Here is a 19278-nt window from a genome sequence, read left to right on the forward strand (position 1 = left end):
TATGGACAGAAACCCTCAAAACATTTAAGTGTTTAGATATGCAAATGTTTTGCCAAGGCATACAAGGCTATGGGCAAGTGTTCACAATGGGATTAGGTAATTGCTTTTGGTTGGCCAAGGGGCCTTTTGTCTGTGATGTAGATCTCTAATAACCTCCCAGCATTAATGAGAATACTGAGATGGAGTTGGGTCAACATAAAAAGGCACTTGGATTGAGCTGATATAGTGCTGGTGTTCTGAATAAATCTTGCTGCATCATTTCACAGGGCGGTTCCCAGATAGACTAGAAAAGGTTTGAGTTTTCATGATTATAACATTTGATAAAGTTGAATCACAAAAATCCCATGGAAAATTACAACAAAAACCTCACACAAACACCAGCAAGCCAAGTAAATGTGAACGTCGAGGGTGATTAATTATTCACTTTGTTGACCGTTGCCATGCAAATTGTTGAAGCACATTTTGCAGACTCACTTAGCTCACTTACCTGACTGACCTGGAATGCATATCCAAACAAAAGAAGCTGTAAATTCTACCCAAATTGCAGCCCTCATCTTGTTTTCCAGGGCTGCCACATCACCTTTCTAGATCCTGACACCTCTCCTTCTGCACAATAGCTCCTGACAATTCCCTCGAGCTACTACATCCTACAGCAGCAGATCTCCCAACTGCAACACTGCAGCTTGACAAAACATGCACAGTGCGTTCATTTAAAGACTTTCATAAGGGAAGCATCACTCCCAAAGCATTACTCAGTAAATTGGGGCAGAAGGCCACTTCTGTCCGCCGTTGATGGTCTGTCTGATGCCAGAATTGCAAACGGTCACCTTGAACTTGAGACTGCGGTTGGGGAGAGGGTTAAATTTGGGCAAGAGGGAATGGACTGCAGGAGTACAAGGACAAGCAATTAGTCAGATCACAAAGGATCATAGGTATCTCTCTTCATTGGAGGAAGAAAAAGAGAGGGATAATGGGTTATATATATATGGCTACTCTGGAAGCATGGGGTTATATAAGGAGACAGCACTCTCTGGATACTGAACATATGCAGTTGGCTTAATTCTGCATTTCACTAACACCATCTACCCCATTCGGTTAATTAAGCCCTGTCCCAACCCTCTAACTGTAATGGCAACTTCCCCAATATTCCCAGTGTTTATCGGAGTTGTAACACACCACACCATAATAGAGGAAGGACATGATCGCAGTAGAGAGAGTGTTGTCTGAACAGGAAGGAGTCTGCTATGAAGAGAGATTGGATAGACTGGGGTTGTTTTCCTCAGAGCAGAGAATATGGAGAGGGAAATCTGACTGCCATCTATAAGATTATCGGGGCATAAATAAGAAGGAACTTTTTCCCTTAGAAGATGGGTCAATACCCAGCGGGCATGGATTTAAGGGCAGGAGATTTCGAGGGGATTTGAGGAATAATATTTTTCACTCAGAGGGTGGTACCTGGAACTCACAGCATGGTGGAAGCAGGAACAGTCATAACATTTGAACTGCCATACAAACGGGCCAAGTGCTATAAATGGGACAGTTACAGCAACAATGGGCCAAAGGATCTCTCTGTGCTGTTAAAAACTCCATGATTTGTTCTTTGGTCTCGTGCTTGGTTTGAAATTAAAAATTTTGACAATATTTTTCTGAGTCAGTTGGAAATCAAATTGTCTGTGGTGGGGAAACTGGCCACCAATTCCCTTACAAGGCCGTTACACACTGTGCTCAGGTGACTTTCAACAGAGTGGGGTTTTCAAATCCCCAAGCACCCCACAACGTGATGAGAAGTTGCATGTCACGGTTCCTCCTCAGGAAGTGTGTGTATTCTGAAAAGCCCCTTTTAAACAGAGCACTTTTATATTAACAATAATACCATGATTTAAGTCCTGGGGGGGGTGGGGGGGGAAGTGGTGATTGATTACCAATTCATTTGAGGAAGGGGTCCTTCAGTAAAAGAGGATCATTACACCAAAGCTCCCTTTCAGTTCTCTGCAGCAAAGTGGGCACAGCACAAAGCCACAATAATTTCCGTTTCAAACACGTGAATTCAGAATTGGGGAAGCCGTTAAATTTACTCATTCTCCTTTTCACAAATGAATCTTTGTTTCCGACCAAAATGATAATTCTCAATATGAAGATGTGCTACGTATCAAGAATGTTTTCGTAATGATTTTAATAAAACAGAGAGGCCATTAGTGGTACATTTTAACCAGATCCTGATACTGAAGTGAATGGCCCAGATAAAGCCAAATATTTGGCCGTGTACTACACTCTTATGAAAGATCTTCTCAGCCTTTTACAAATATCTGAGGGTTAATAGTAATAGCGATGATAATATAACAATGGAACCTTGTCACAGTCTCTTCAGTGAATCTCCAGAAGGAAGCAGGATTTAACTAGACCAAGGTCAGCTTGTTCCTCTTTATTTTAGTGTGTATATCCTCAATCTGCAACAAATCAGTTGATCATTGTTCTACCTTATGTTGCTTCTGCTTTTTTTAAAACTTCCAGACAGAAATGGAAACTTACTCATGAACAGTAGAATCATAGAATCCCGACAGTGTGGCAGCAGGCTATTTGGCCCACCAAGTCCACACCAATCCTCTGAAGATCATCCCACCCAAACTCAACCCCTTGCCCTATCCCTGGGACCCTGCATTTCTCATGGCTAATCCACCTATCCCGCACATTCCTGAACTGCAGGAGGAAACTGGAGCAGACAAGGGGACAGCATAGAACACAAGCACGATTTTCCAAGGATGGAATCGAACCCAGATCACTGGTACTGTGACACAGCAGTGCTAACCACTAAGCCACCATGCTGTCCAAATGCCCAAAGACAGACAAGTACAACATCCCATGGCCTTCCGGATTGTTTTTTAACATACCTTCATATCTTGTATACACTGCAGCTCACATAAGGGAATGGTGGCATAGTGTTAAAATCACTGGACTAGTAGCACAGAGGGCTAGGTTGACACTCTGGGGTTCAAATCCTAGCTCGGCAGCCAGTGGAATTTAAATTCAATTAATAAATATAAAATTGGAAGGGACGATGACAAAATTCTGGTTCTCCGGTGCCCTTCCTTAGACTGGCCTATGTTAGTTGCTAGATCCACAGCAATGTGTTAACTCTTAACTACACTCTGAAATGGTCCTAAGCAAGTCACTCAGGTCAAGAGAAGTTAGGAATGGGGACCTTTAACCAAAAGCACACACCGTTAACCAAAAGCACAAGCCCAGCCCATGGGATCTCCTGAGGGAAGATCTAAAAAAACCCAGGCCATTTGGGGGTTAGGGAAATTCCTGTTCCACTTACACATTGAAACTGATTGCAACTGATTCCCCTGCAGCACCTATCTATTCTGTACACACAGATCATAAGGAGGTACTGGGAGGGAGAGAAACAGAGGTAGAGATGGATAGATAAAGGGCCAATGTTGTCAGACATTGAACTGTGTGAGTTATCTAGACCAGCAAAGGCCCTTCGTTACACGTACCTTAGCCATCTGCTGGTTCGTGCTGCCTTTAGCACCAAGGAACACCATAGCCAGAGCCGTTGATATACTTAACGGAGAAAAAAAAACATTCTCAGTTCTCTTCTCTTCACAGAGCTTCAGGCAGAGGTCAAGCGCAAAGCAATTATTTGCAACGGTCAGAACATCCATCACTAGAAAGGGAAGAGAAAATAATTATTTATGGTCAGCACATCTATGTTCACTCAAACTTTACAGCAGCCCAATGGCAGTGATGAAGGTAGGGTCAGGAGTCTATGAAACACTATCCATGGCCTTCCCACGACTTTTCCACCCTCTCTCTGAATTGCTTCTCATTGTACATCGGAAGGGAGCTGTCAGTTTACGTTGGGCGGGGGGGCGCGGAGTCTGCCCAGCCTTCACAGTCCAATTAATCCAAAGGCTTCATTCCACTTCAGTTTGAGCCAGGCCGGCGAAGGGAGGTAGATGGCAGCGTTCACTGTGTGGGCATCTGCCAGGATAAGAAGTGGAGGGTGAACTCCTTGGTAGGTTAGTGGTGGCACCCCACCCCCCCCCACCTCCATCGAACCCCAAGGTCATGGGTCGTGGATGAGCACTTGAAATGTCAAAACATTCATACTGGGAAGTGGGGTGAGATAGCTCGTTTGATGGGACACAGGGCCTCCTCTATGTATATGCCTCTACTGTACATTGCTAACTTTAATGCTGTACCACCCCTGGCCTCACACACCCAGCTCCAGCCACCAACCACCTCTCTTCCACTGTGGGGCTCTGTCCTCCATTCCCAGCTGATATTCGGAACCGAGAGGGCTTGGTCATTTCTCCACCTTCGGGACTGGCTGTAATCCCACACACAGACTGCCAGGTGACCCTGGCAATGCCATGTCTACACAGTGGCCAGCCAGCCAGTCCCAATGGGGGTGCGATCTGCTCTCCCGATGGGGGTGGAGGTTTTGACCTTAGACCATTAAACGCTGCCAGTGGTGTAACATGCCCATGAGGAATCTGGCTACTGGCCGGTCAGGCAGCTAACCTTTCGGTAAGAGGTATTCAGCGTTCAATAAAATCCCACCCTCAGAACCTGCAACATTTGAAACAAACATTAGAGTCACTTTAGGAGTAGCTTTCAAGCTGTCTCTTAGATGGTAACCTGGCAGATAAGCACAGGCTCCAGGGTTGAAACAGAAGAAAAATAATTATTTGTTGGCAAAAAAGTTCAGATTGCAAAAATTTTAAGATTTTAGAAAGAAGTAAGACTGGGAAAGTGTGTAGTTCCATGACTTAGTTAGATTTGCCAGCTATGAGATTTAGAGATGTAGCATTCCCTTCTGCACTGACAATGTCCTCCAGTATCTATTACCAGCTGCAGATCTCTCCTTATAGGCTGACTCCAGTTCGGCTCTTTGTCTGTCATCCAGCACGGTGTGATGGATGAGCTGCAATGACCAAATTCAGGTGTTGTGAACCTAAGCCATGGAGCCTAACCCGGTTCTGAGCACTCTCCTCCCTCAGTGTAGGGTGTCAGGTAACACTGGTGTACGTCGTAGAATCCTTCAAAGACGCTTGGTATGAAAAGCACCCTTACCTGGTAGGTTTCACAACCAAATGGCAGACAGCACATTTGCACTTAGAACCTATGTCTTATTTAAGCTTGTCGTTATTCTAATTTTTCTTTTCAACCTAGTTACAAGCTTCATGCTGCAGTCTTTGTGGCTTTCTAGGTGTTAATGGAAATACCGAGAGAGCTGAAACCCTTTGTGACATCAACTTGCATTTTATTGATATAAACATCTGGTGTTCGTTGGTGGTTTCCCATCGTTATTTTTGACGTTTATAGTTAGCACAACTCTCCTGGCTCTGTTTCATTTCTAGTGGTGAGGGGCTGGGTGATGATGAGGCTGAGACACAGTTGAAAACAGAAAAACTGGCACCTGTCTCTGGTTGTACGGCACCAAATGGGCACAGCAGCAGTGGCTAATGTTGGAACCCATACCCCCTGTCCAGAGGGGGTCCAAATGCCATTGGACAACAACAGCGGCTTACACTGTTAATGGTATGGCCCTGGGGAGTGCTGTCAAACAGAGAGACCTAATGGCTCAGGTACATAGTTCCTTGAAAGTAGCACCACAGGTAGACCAGAAGATATTTTGCTCACTTGCCTTCATTGCTCAGACCATCGGGTATCAGAGTTGGCATGTGCTGTTGAGGTTGTACAGGGTGATGGTGAAGCTGCTTTTGGAGTACTGTGTACAGTTCTGGCTGCCCTGATACAGGAAAGATTTTATCAAATTGGAAAAAGGTGCAGAAAAGATTTACCAGGATGTTACTGGGTCTGGGGCGTTTGAGTTACATGGAGAGACTGGATAGGCTGGGACATTTTTCCCTGGAGACTAGAAGGTTGAGAACCTTATAGAACCTTATAAAGGTTTATAAAATCATGAGGGGCAAAGATAAGGTGAATAGCAATTATCTTTTCCCTCAGGGTGGGGAAGTTCAGAACTAGAAGGCATAGGTTAAGGTGAGAGGAGAAAGAATTAAAAGGTACCCAAGGGGCAAAGGTTTTACACTGAGGGTGGCTCGTACATGGAATGAACAACCAGAGGAAGTGTTGGATGAAGTACCGTTACAACATTTAAAAGACATTTGGACAGGTACATGAATAAGAAAGGTTTAGAGGGATATGGGCCGAACACAGGCAAATGGGACTAGTTTAGTTTGGGAAACCAGGCTGGGGTGGATGAGATGAACCAAAGGGTCTGTTTCTGTGCTGTATGACTCTATGTTCCCATTTTGTGTTGTGGACGCTGTTGGGCAGTGGCTTAAAACGGTTTCAGAGACCCCAGGCAGGCATCTGATTCAATTCTGGCTCGGTGAACTTTCCGTGCCCACTTGGGTTCTCAGATGGCGGGCAAAAGGTGTTTTTACAAAAGACCCAAAAAGTAATTACCATGCTGCCAGGAATTCTCCCTCAACTCCACCGATACATCAATCGTACCCTCTCGCCATCCCACAATGCCTAGGGTTGTTGTCAGGACATGGTCAGCAAGGCAAGCAACTCAAACCTAGTTTCTACAGTTGCCCATCGAGTTACAGCAGATTGTCAACCACTCACCTCTCCTTAACATTAATGACGTCCAAGACCAAATTTCAGAGCACCCTTCTCATACCCCAAAGTGCCAACAGAGCTCAAACTCACTTGCTCCTTAAAACCTTGATTTCAACGTGGAAAGAGATTTAAGGAGGAGGAGGAAGAGAGTACGGCTTCTACAGCAGAGAAAGGATAATGCTGCCTGAGGCTATTAGCACTTGAAAGGGTTAACTGACATCACAAGATGGGCTCTGCCCATTGAGATGAAACAACTGTTCTTCGGAGAAACAAACTGGTTCTCAAAGTGTCTTATGAATTGTTCGTGTGTTAGTCATTATTCTGAGTGTTAATGCATGTGACTAAAGTCAAACTCCTAAATTGAACCGACATAACTCAAGAAAACATCATGATTCACAGGTGTACTGTAACTAGTGACTTATTAACATGTGATACACCTATTTCCTGTTCATCAACTTACATTCAACCTTACAAAAAGTATGGCTATCCCTCCCCACGTGGTCACCCAGACTCTCACCAAGAGGAAGGATTGGTGGCAGTGAATCTACACGAGATAGCCAAGAAGGTACGTGACATTGTAAAGATGACAGTACTTGGACCAAAAAGTTGTAAAAATAGCAAATTATTTTCGTTAACAAGTGAAGCTGTACTTGCAGGTTACGACCTATCGAAGGGGTCTAGAGATATGTATGTGGTTATGCAATCTGAAGTGGCTTTTCCCTGTCAGTTCATCACATTGACCACATAGCTGTGTCACCACCTTAGCTGAGTAGGCCCAGCAACATCTTGGTCACAACTGACAAGTTCCCAGCCACAGATGCACTCGCTCAATGTTGGATGATATTAGTCAGGTAGCAGACCATTCTGAAACATGTCTCTGTGTTTACTCAGCTCTGAAACTGCTTCCTCACGAACACAGCAAGGCACCAGTGCTAGAAGGTGTGGATCCAGTTGGTGGGACTTTGAGGACAATCAGCATACACTGCCTTTTGAACCACTTTTCGGCAAGTCTGGTGCCACCGAAGACCTTGCCATATTATGTGTGAGCAAGAAGCCATGGAACCCCAGTTGTCGTGTGTGTGTGTGTGTGTGTGTGTGTTGGGGGGGGGGAGGGGCGCAGCCTGGCTGGACCATTTTCATCCGCTCCCACTGATCCACGTTCACAAACCCAAGAGCAGCCATTGGATCAGCACGGCTTACGCATATTGGCATCTCTTTGTACATCCTGGGTTTCCCAAATGGAAACTTGTTGTGCATTAAGGACACTCATGGTGTTTTGGACAAAGAGAAACTGTCAATAGTGGACAAAGAGGCTTATTTTCATCGCAATAAAAATGGATGAATAATTGTTAAAATGTTGTTGTTTCTGAACTTCGGCCTTTCAATGAATCCCTGCTAAAGCTGATCGTTATAATTCAGGATGACCAACTCATGTGAGCATTTGTAAAAAGCACATAAGGTCACGCTGTGTCCATATTGGGAGCTCCTTACCATAGCCTCCTCCTGTGCTGTTAATCCTGCATCCCTCAGAGCAGATATAAATGGGGTGGATGCCCTAAAACCCTTAAAACATACTTGTCTCTCTGAAAAGAGGAGCGAGGCAAAGTTATCCTCTGTCAAGCCTTCTATTTGACGGCATCATCAGTGACGTGGCTGTCGAGACTGTGTAGGGCAACCACAAAAGTCTCTGGCTTTAGGCTTTTCTTCAAGATGGTGAGACACTCCTTTCTGCAGCTGCTTGTGCTTTGCAGTGCCATAGTGGGCTCTGTTCATCATCCTCACCAACAAAGTAAGACCTGAGGTTACAAATGCCTGGTACTCCAACTCTGTGAGGTGTAATCACTGTGTCACAGCAAGTGTACACCCCTTTTATCTTTACCAAAGTGACTCACACAACCACACGGGGAATATTATTGGGTGAACTTGGATTGTACATCACAATTCTCAATTCTGATTTCAAGCCACAGATCACTCGCAAGAATGAATGCTGAGGTTCTAGCTCTTCAGAAAATAAAGATAACTTTCAAAAACAACATCAGGACAACATCCAGGCTTATGCTGACAAGCAGGAAGTAAGATTTCCATCATCCACATACCAGGCAATGACCATCCCTGATCAGAGACAATCCAACCAACACCCCTTGAGGTTCAAAGGTGTTATCATCACTGAACCTCCTACTAATAGCATCCTGGGAGTTACCAGTGACCAGAAACTCAATTGGATTTGCCACAGTATCGCAGCGGCTACAAGAGCAGGTCTTGAGTGAGGAATACCATGGTGAGCAACTCACCTCCTGACTCCCCAAAGCCTACAAGGCACAAGTCAGGAGTGTGATGGAATATTCCCCACTTGCCTGGATGAGTGCAGCTCCAACAGTATTCAAGAAGCATGACATAATTCAGCTAACTTGATGGGCTTCATATCCACAAACACCCACTCCCTCCACCACTGACGCTCAGCAGTGTGTAATATCTACAATACGCACTGCAGAAATTCACCAAAGATCCTCAGACAAACCCATGACCACTTCCACTTACAAGGAAAAGGGTCCATGGGACCACTCCCACCTGCAAGTTCCCCTCCAATCCATTCACTGTCCTGACTTGGAAATAAGAGAGCTGCAGATGCTGGAGATCAGAGTCGAAAAGTGTGGCGCTGGAAGTACAGCTGGTCAGGCAGCATCTGAGGAGCAGGAGAATCTACATTTGAGGCATGAGCCCTTCACCAGGAATGTAGAGGAGGAAAGGATAATGCGCGGTATCCCAAGATTAGTAGGGTGGAAAGTAAGGACCGTGGGACCCTATCCTTTTACGGTTGGAGGGGTGGGGTTCAAGGGGAGAGATGCAGGAAGTTGAGGAGTTGGAAATACATCGGTCATTCCTTCACTGTTGCTAGGTCAATATCCTGGGATTCCCTCCCTAACAACATCATGGGTCAACCTGTACCACATTGACTGCAGCGGTTCAAGAAGGTAGTTCATCACCACCAACAATGGACAGGCAATAAATGCTGCGACGCCCACATCCCACAGCTGAATAAAAAACAACATACAGTTATCAGTTCACTAGACTGTGCACTGCTTCATGCTATTGAAGGCAGGAAATGAACTCCCATGGGGCATTTCAAATGAAAAGATAAGCCTACACCAAATCACATCAAAAACAACAGAGAAACCGGCTCGAGAAATCTTACAGCAATCTTGGTCTAATACTCCGCAGGCTAGTAGCAATCATTGAGGAAAACCAGACCAGATCTACACTAAAGCACGACTGCTTCAGACAATGCTAATAGAGTGAGGTCAATGCACAGTCTGGAAAAATGAGGTTAAAAATCCCACCACACCAGGTAATAGTCCAACAGGTTTATTTATTCAACAGGTAGCTCCAAAGGAGTACTCCGAAAGCTAGTGCTTCCAGATAAATCTGTTGGACTCTATCCTGGGGTTGTGTGATGGTCAACTTTGTCCATGCCAGTCCAACACCGGCATTTCCTAATCAAGGAAAAGTGAGGTCGGAGGATGGGTTGTGGGTGAAGGGTCACATCTGTTGTCAGCTCTAGGGAAAGGGTTCAGAAAAGATGTACAAGGATGTTGCCAGGATTGGAGGGTGAGAGCTATAGGGAGAGGCTGAACAGGCTGGGGCTGTTTTCCCTGGAGCGTCGGAAGTTAAGCGGTGACCTTATTAAGGTTTATAAAATCATGAGAGGCATGGATAGGATAAATAGACAAAGATCTTTTCCCTGGGGTGGAGGAGTTCAGAACTAGAGGGCATAGGTTTAGGGTGGGAGGGGAAAGATATAAAAAATATCTAAGGGGCAATGTTTTCACTCAGAGAGTGGCATGTGTATGGAATGAGCTGCCAGGGAAAGTGGTGGAGGCTGGTACAATTGCAACCTTTAAAAGGCATCTGGATGGGTATATGAATAGGAAGGGTTTGGAGGGATATGGCAGTGGGATTAGATTGGTTTGGGGTATTGGTTTGCGTGGACAGGTTGGACCGAAGGGTCTGTTTCCACGCTGTACATCTCTATGACTCTATAAACACCCAACTGTCCATCATTAATGCCAAGCAAAGACAGGTGATTGGATGGAAACAACAGACATGTGATGGGACTGACATGGGATTCAATCAGAACCTTATGGTGCACCCCTGAGAAACTAACACCCACCAGAGGAATCAAGTGTCTCATTGCCAGGAGTGATCACTCTGTTGTCTTAACAGGTTGTACTGCTTGATCCTGACTTCATGCTTGTGTGAGTTGACTTAATACGTGCAATGTTAAACCATCAATGGTAAGTCTGGTTAATGAACATACAGGCTAACTGCTCAGGTACCTATCTCTGGAGCAGCCATATTCCCATCATGGAGGAGGAAGTGAGGATTGCAGATGCTGGAGATCAGAGTTGAGAGTGAAGTGCTGGAGAAGCTCAGCAAGTCAGGTAGCAACCGAGAAGCAGCAGAATCGATGTGATGAAGAGTTTATGTCCGAAACATCAATTCTCCTGCTCCTCGGACACTACCTGACCTACTGTTCTTTTCCAGCACCACACTCTTGACCCATATTCCCATCATGTTTACAGCAGGATCATTCCAGGTAAAAACAAGGACTACAGATGCTGGAAACCAGATTCTAGATTAGAGTGGTGCTCTATGCTACTTTCTCTCCACCCCCACCCTCCTCTCATTTATCTCTCCACCCTTCAGGCTCTCTGTCTCTATTCCTGATGAAGGGCTTTTGCCTGAAACGTCGATTTTCCTGCTCCTCGGATGCTGCCTGAACTGCTGTGCTTTTCCAGGCTCATTCCAGTCAAGTGGCCAATAAACCACTTGAAAAGTGAGTGTGATTGGAGGTGGCCAGCTCTCTCCAGGAAGAATAAAAGAGCCATGTGCCTGAGACCAGACTTGACTTGCGGAAATGAAGCACTCAGTACTACTTATCAGAAAAATAACAGGAAAGTGGTCACCAATTCTTAGAAGAGAACGTCTCAAAAAATTTATGTTCAATGGCATCTCATTCCCAAAGTCTTTCTTTCACGACAGAGACCTATCAAGGTCAACTAACTATAAATCAGAAGTCTCAGGAAAACAATCAAGTCAGCTTTATCATTCAGATAGCCCAGTACAATGCACAATAATGTGACCTCCCCTTACCAAATTTTGTTCATGGAAGCTATTTGTAGTTGCCTTGAAAAAAACCTTTAAATGTTCCTCTGCAATTGTGAAACGCTTTCTTAAAAGTTCTTGAAGCAACATTTTCTATATGTTATAAATAACGTGGATGTGCACAGAGTTAAACATAGTACAGTATATAGGTAGTCATACACACACACCACACACACACACACACACACACACACACACACACACACACACACACAAAATTAGTTAGGTTCCATGGCTTTATCAGGGGCTCAGGCAACACTGCAGTGAAAGGGAGGAGCGTGCAATCTGCTCCCAAGGTAAAGCACCTTTCTCAGTCCAGCTTGTGGGTCAAGGAGGAATAGGAGTGTTCACAGGAGTGTTCCTCCTCTACCACTGAATCTTCTTCTCTTCATGGCTAACCTCCTCCATCGCTGGCTGCTGACCGTCGGGCAAGCCCAGGCACAAGCCATCTCCTCCCAACCACAATCCTGCCCCAACCCCACCCAAACCCCCCTCACCCATCACAGCCCCCACCCCATCACCACACCCTCCATATCGCAGCTTCCCTCCCCCATCACAATTCCCCTCCCCCATCAAAAACCCCCTCCTGCATCATTGACCCATGCCTTATCATAGAACCTACCCCATCACAGCAACTCCTCCCCATAGTTGCCCCTCCTCCCCATCCCCATCCCATCACATACCACCCTCCCCATCATACACCCCCTTCCCCATTGAAGCACTCCTCCCCAATCGCAGCCCCCTCCCCATCTTAGCCCCCCTCCCCCATCGCAGCTCCCCATCACAAACACTCCTGCTACCCATTGCACCCCTACCTCTCCCTCCTTCCCATCAAAGCCCCTCCTCCCCATCGCAGCCCCCTCTCCTCATCGCAGCCCCACCTCCCCCATCGCAGCCCCCTCTCCCCATCGCAGCCCCACCTCCCCCATCGCAGCCCCACCTCCCCCATCGCAGCCCCCTCTCCCCCATTGCAGCCCCACCTCCCCCATCGCAGCCCCACCTCCCCCATTGCAGCCCCACCTCCCCCATCGCAGCCCCACCTCCCCCATTGCAGCCCCACCTCCCCCATCGCAGCCCCCTCTCCCCCATCACAGCCCCCCTCCTCATCTGCAGCCCCCCTCCCCCGTCGCGGATCCCATCCGATCACAGGTGCCCCTCCTGCTCAGTACAGGCCCTCTCTCTGTTTACAGTCTCTCTCTGTCCTGTTAAAGCCCCTGTGCAAACTAATCATTCTGTCATTGGAAGAATATTATTAAACTGGAGTGGGTTCAGATAGGATTTATTAGGCTGTTGCCAGGAATTTGAGACATAAAAATAAAGTGGAAATGCCGGGACTTTTCTCACTGGACTGTAGGAGTTTGAGAGGTGACCTTGTAGAGGTTTATACAATCATGACAGGCATAAAGTTAAAAATCACACAACACCAGGTTATAGTCCAACAGGTTTAATTGGAAGCACGAGCTGTCGGAGCATCGCTCCTTCATCAGGCGTCGCTCTGAAAGCTAGTGTGCTTCCAACTAAACCTGTTGGACTATAACCTGGTGTTGTGTTATTTTTTACTTTGTACACCCCAGTCCAACACCGGCATCTCCAAATCATGACAGGCATAGATAGCGTTGATGATTAGTGTGTTTTCCCTAGGATGGGAGATTTAAAGACCAGGGGCCATATTTTTAAGGTGAGAGGAGAGAGATCTAAAAAAGACATGGGGGGGGGGCAAATTTTGTTACACAGAGGATGGTTTAGAATGAACTTCCTGAGGACACAGTTACAATGATTAAAAGACACTTAAATAGGTACAAATATAGGAACGGTTTGGAGGGATATGGGCCTGGAGCAGGCAGGTGGGATCAGTTTAATTTGGGATGATGTCGGCAAGGACTGGTTGAACTGAAAGGTTTATTATCATGATGCATAATTCTGTGACTCCTCTCTCCCCTATCATAGCCCCTCTCTCCTCCAACACTGCACCCCTCTCTCACTCAACCACACCAAGCCCCGGGCCTCACTCCCTCAAGTTAGTTTGCTATTGTGTTTATTTGATCACTGTCCGGGATGTTCTTCCATCGCCGGGGGGAGTGGCTGGCCCTGGACACTGGGAAGATGCGTCCCGTTCCCAATTGAGGAGCGGCCTCGTGTCCCGGTTTGGTCCGCGCCCTTGGGCGATGGTATGAATCCCACAAGAGAGACATCTGAATCAGATAGTGACAGGAGGTTGATAGGAAATACAGCAAAAAGGCGCCAGGCAACTCTGTGCACAGACCAGGGTAAGAAAATTAACTTTTAAGTCAATTTGAGTTGAGTTTTAGTAGTTAATAAGGGATTGAATTTTAGTAGTTAATAAGGGACTAACGAAGGAACTCAATATGGGCTGTGTCGTGGGTAAGGAAAAAGCCTCCAGGAGAACAAAAGCAGAAAAAGGCAATGGAAATGGAGGCAGGGTCCCTTACAACATACCTCTAGAAAGTCCGTTGGGCAGGATGTTGTGGAATTGGAAAAATAATACTTGTACAAGGGAAAAAGATGATTAAGTATTGTTGCTTTGTATGGACTAAGGAATCCATTCTTCGTCCCGCCATCTTCTGGCCAAAGTATGGGTCGGACGAAGATTGGGTTTGTAAATATTTGAATTTATATGTCAATGAAAAACAGCCTTACAGACAGGAGGAATCAGATTATGCTTCAAGTCGCAAGGGCTAGTGGCTGAAGGGCTACTGAGGGTACACTTTGTAACTAAATCATGCCCAGACATCCAGAAACATATTCAAAAGATAGAAGGCTGAAGCGAGGAGCACCCAGAGGTGTTGTTGCGGGAAGCTCAGAAAGTGTCTGTGAGATATGATGTGTGAGAGAGAGAGAACGAAAAGAGCTGTAGAGCTGGTAGAAAGTTTCACCCTTTGTGATTTGGTTTGAATGCACATTTGTTTGTTGGTGATTGAATGTTTCTGCTTTATTCCCTGGAGCTTGAGTTCCAGGACTGTTTTGAATCTGATTTTTATTATGGAAACTTAACATGATTTCTTTTAAAGTTAAGGATTCTATAGTGATTATGAAAAAAAATGATAACTCCTGTTCTTTTTACAGGTCATGACTGCCTTACTATCTGTTTCCAACTAATCTCTTTTATCCTTACATAAAAGCGATTTATGGAGGACAGTTGAAGTTTCAGTTCAACATTAGATTGTAGTAAAAACAAAATCCTATGGTTAATATCTGTGACCTTGGATTCGGCCATTGTTCATGCATTAGAAGTTTTTTTTTAACTTGAGTAGACAAATTCTTTTAAGGCAGCTCCGATTATTTCACGACCTATAGTACTGTAATTGAGCAATGATTGGTCAGGACTACTTAAGAAAACTAATTTTGGATTTAAATTAAGGGACTAAAACTGGGTAATTATAGTGGATTTCAAAGTTGGGAACTGTATGCATGTTACATTTTAAATATTGAATACTGAATAAATGAATGTACATATATAAATATATTTACAAGTTAGGAACAGGCTTTAAAGTTAGTCAAGCATAAATTGATGAATTGGTATTTGAAGTTATGGGGAGCAAGAAATATTGCAATATTTCTTAAAAAAAATTCTCAAGATCAAAATAAAACATTGGGTGATGAAGAACGGCCATTAGGTGGCCATAAGGCTGTTCAGTTGGTTAAATCTGGTCAGCAATTGATCTGGCAACATAACATGAGAAGTGGAAACAAAAGGCAAAAATAATGATAAGCCACAGTTGATGAGATAATAAAGAAAAGGACAAAACTAAAGGAGAAAGAAACCGGAATGGTCAGGGAGGAGATGTTAAGGGGTCTGGTGGGTAGGAACAAGGATCGAAGTGGAACTCCCCACAGACGGGATGTTATTACTGTGAAAGGACGGGTCACTTTAAGAGAGAGTGTCCAGATTTGAAAAAGGAAGTAAAGACAGTACCATTTATGAACCTTGATGAAAAATAGAGGTGTCAGGAGTTCCTGCCCCCGGGGACCCACCAGGAACCCTTGATAAATTTAAAGGTGGGGCTTTATAAAGAGGACGTCATTTTCCTAGTCGATACAGGAGCAGCAAGGTCATCCTTAAAATTTAAGCCCGAGGCAGTGGGAATGAAAGAGTTAATTGGATTATGGTGACAGTTTTGTGATGAGAGGCACGAAGTTTTGTGCTCATGACAAAATACTGCCACCAAATTGGGACTGAATTAACTGCAAATGGTGCTACGAAATCTGCTGAGGTTCTTAAAAATGAATATGCGCGAGCAAAACAATTACAGAAACAGAATGAGAAAGCACAAGTGACTGGTAAACAAATAGAACTGCGCAATTACAGTTTTAAAAATGTTTTGGTCATTTGTTGCGTTTCCACCCTGAATTACAGATAATGATTTTTATATTTATGTAATATATAATTATTAATATTTACAATAAATCGATTGTGCTAGCCTAAATCAATATTAATTGGCAGGATCCCTTCACGCAGTCTCAGTGACCTGTCATATTGATTCAGAGTTAATTTAAAATATGACTGCATTAATTCATTGTTAATTAAAGAATGGAAAGCTACATTACTGGCTGATGAGGTAACGAAAGAAGCAGCTCTGAATCCACAGGAAGTGGTGATTTATTCCCTAATTCCTACTGTCCCAGGTCCTCAGGAAGTTCCTATCTCCGGCCACTGCCAATCCCAGAAACTAAAGATTTGTTCTGAAAGAAGTATATAGGGCTTGTCCTCCTGTCTTTCCTCAGGAAACAGGGTTTATTGGCACAGACTCCGCCCCTTGAATTCGCTGTTCATCCCATCCAGCCGGGAGATTGGGTCTTAATAAAATCATGGACAGGGACTACATTGCAGCCGGACTGGGAAGGGCCGTACCAGGCTCTTTTGAAAACCAAAACAGCAATAAGGGCGGCGGAGAAAGGCTGGACTCACTACACTCGAATCAAAGGGCCAGTGGAATCTTTAGTTAAGGAAGAAGTCTGGACAGCCGAATCAATGCAAGAAACACTGAAATTCAGGCTAAAGAGACTTTGAGTAACTGATTATACAGTGGCAACGCGAGTGCGGGATTATTTCTGTAGGATTGTATATTAAGTCTTTTTGTGCATCAGCATGATTTTTAGAATACTGGGAATGCTTAGAGTTACGATGCTAGCCCTCTTAGTATTGGGATTTTGTCAAATATCATTTTCATATGTATTATTAATGGTTCCTGAGTCTGATAATCCACAAGTAATACACGCTGATGCATGCAGCTTAGTAAATTGTGGGGATGTAGATAATCAGAGACACTACCGCAGCTCAGAGATACATCTTAAGTCCTATGGGGATGACCTTGGGGATGGTACTTGGTATAATGGCCTCCTCACAGTACACCGGGCCCCCTTCCGACCAACTGGCGATTGTCCCGATAAAAAGTGTAACCCAATATACCTGACAATAAAGGAAACCACATGGCACGAAGCAATTCTGGGGGGGCACCTATGAGGTACAATTAGATGAAACATTTGGGATAGAAATGAAAGCAAACGGGAAGGATTTCTCGGGCTGTTGTTTTCAAATTACTGTAGGACAGGGAACACGGGTAGAACTACTGGATAATAAGGTACAACCTTTCACCCCTCCCGATGACCCTAAAGTAGTAAAATTTATAGAGCTAAAGGACTTGAAACAGACCATCGAAATAGAAAATGGGTACGGGAATGCAAATGCCTCAGTTGAATGGGTAAAGTATACTGTAAAAAGTCTGAACAATTGCTATGCATGCGCCTCCGGTAGGCCAGTGGCCCAGGTGGTTCCCTTTCCGCTCGGGTGGAAGCGAGACAGGAAGGGCATGAAATGTATGGTAGCCCTGTACCAGGATGAGACTGCATGGAATGATAGGAATTGTACCTCCCTATCTCTGATGTTCCCTCCCTTGGAGAAGAAAGATTTAAAAGCCCCCCCTCCTACGTTTTCAGCCGTAGTTAGAAATCACACATTGTGTGTGCGTAGACGAAATACAAATCGGTCTAGAGATTTGGGGGAGCTGAAATTGTGTACAGAGATTAAGAATGTTACCGAAACGGACAAGGGTGGGAACTACTCAGCACTAAAGGTTCCCCGAGCGGATCTGTGGTGGTACTGTGGAGTCAAAATATTGAGACCCACCCTACCTCCAGATTGGAGAGGGATATGTGCAATTGTACAATTGGCAATTCCATTTACCCTGGCATTTGAGAAGGAAAAGATAGTAGGGAAAAAGGGAAGGGGTAAGAGATTACTGTTAGACACTTCTTTCGATGACAGGATTTATCTAGAATCTATAGGAGTCCCGAGGGGGGTACCTGATGAGTTCATGGTTCGCAACCAGATTGCAGCAGGCTTTGAGTCAGCTCTCTTCTGGTGGGTAACAATTAATAAAAATGTAGATTGGATAAATTACATTTTCTATAATCAACAGTGATTTATAAATTATACAAGAGATGCGGTTAAAGGAATATCAGGACAGCTTGATGCGACAAGTAGGATGGCATGGGAAAACAGAATGGCCCTTTATATAATTTTAGCAGAAAAAGGATGTATGTGTGTGATGTTAGGAAGAAGCTGTTGTACCTTGATTCCCAATAGCACTGTGCCTGATGGTTCAATTACTTGGGCCTTAAGGGGATTGACTACCTTAGCAGAGGAACTGGCTGAGAATTCAGGAGTAGACACAGCTCTCATGGGATGGCATGAATCATGGTTTGGAAGGTGGAAGGGGGTGGTAGTTTCCATCCTTACTTCCCTGATAGTAGTAGTCAGGGTATTGGTGGCTATTGGCTGTTATATCATACTCTGCATATGAGGGCTCACCCAGAGACTGATTGAAACAGCCTTAATGAAACAGATGCCCCTAAAGGGGAATCTGGCAGAGGAACTTTATCGACTAAATAATGAGGGGATGAGTGAGACCAAGATGGATGAAATCTCCGTAATGATGCTTGCGAATCTTGGGGGCGATGCTTAAAAGAAAAATGCAGAAGGTAACAAATGGTAATTAAAGAAAAAGGGGAAATTGTGGGATATAGGTAGTGTTACTTCTGCAATTATAATTACTTATGCAAGATAAATGAACTCACACCAGTGTATAATTGTTTCAACTAAGAGCTGAGTCAACAAGAATGCAAACTATGTGGAGGAAATACATAATTGTTTTTGTATCAGCTAAAATGTGCATGCAAGAATGAAACGTGACTGCAAAACAATGGTAGATGTTACAGACAAATAGATAAGGTGCTGTGAGGATCTAGGTTAAGCCAGATATGCTTTCACTTTCAGTAGTTATAAGCATCTGTTTCCCACTTTTACAGAAACACACGAACAAACCCCAATTAAAAGGTCATAAGGATCAGTATGGTTGGGGAAAGCACAGATGGAGGGAGTAGATAATGGTGAAGAAAGGACATACCTAGCAATGACCCACAGCAGGATGTGGTCAAATGGCCTTGTGAGGCCAGAAATAAGCATTTTGTCACAGACAAGGCCGGATAAGGCAA

General features: G+C 44.6%; 1 protein-coding gene across 3 annotated transcripts in view; it reads right to left on the reverse strand.

Annotated features, from left to right (window-relative positions):
- LOC132832327 (serpin B6-like) overlaps positions 1-19278 on the reverse strand; it is a 39793-nt gene that overhangs the window by 16469 nt on the left and 4046 nt on the right. For 2 of the 3 annotated variants that reach the window (XM_060850248.1, XM_060850249.1), the window contains exon 2: positions 3501-3670. In XM_060850248.1, the coding sequence (XP_060706231.1) occupies positions 3501-3668 (168 nt within the window). In that variant the 5' untranslated portion in view covers positions 3669-3670. Of the gene's footprint in view, positions 1-3500; positions 3671-16332; positions 16463-19278 lie in introns of those variants that run through there. The other variant, XM_060850247.1, reaches the window with a different exon arrangement.

Source organism: Hemiscyllium ocellatum, chromosome 34 (genome assembly GCF_020745735.1).
Source record: "Hemiscyllium ocellatum isolate sHemOce1 chromosome 34, sHemOce1.pat.X.cur, whole genome shotgun sequence".
Lineage (NCBI taxonomy): Eukaryota > Metazoa > Chordata > Chondrichthyes > Orectolobiformes > Hemiscylliidae > Hemiscyllium > Hemiscyllium ocellatum.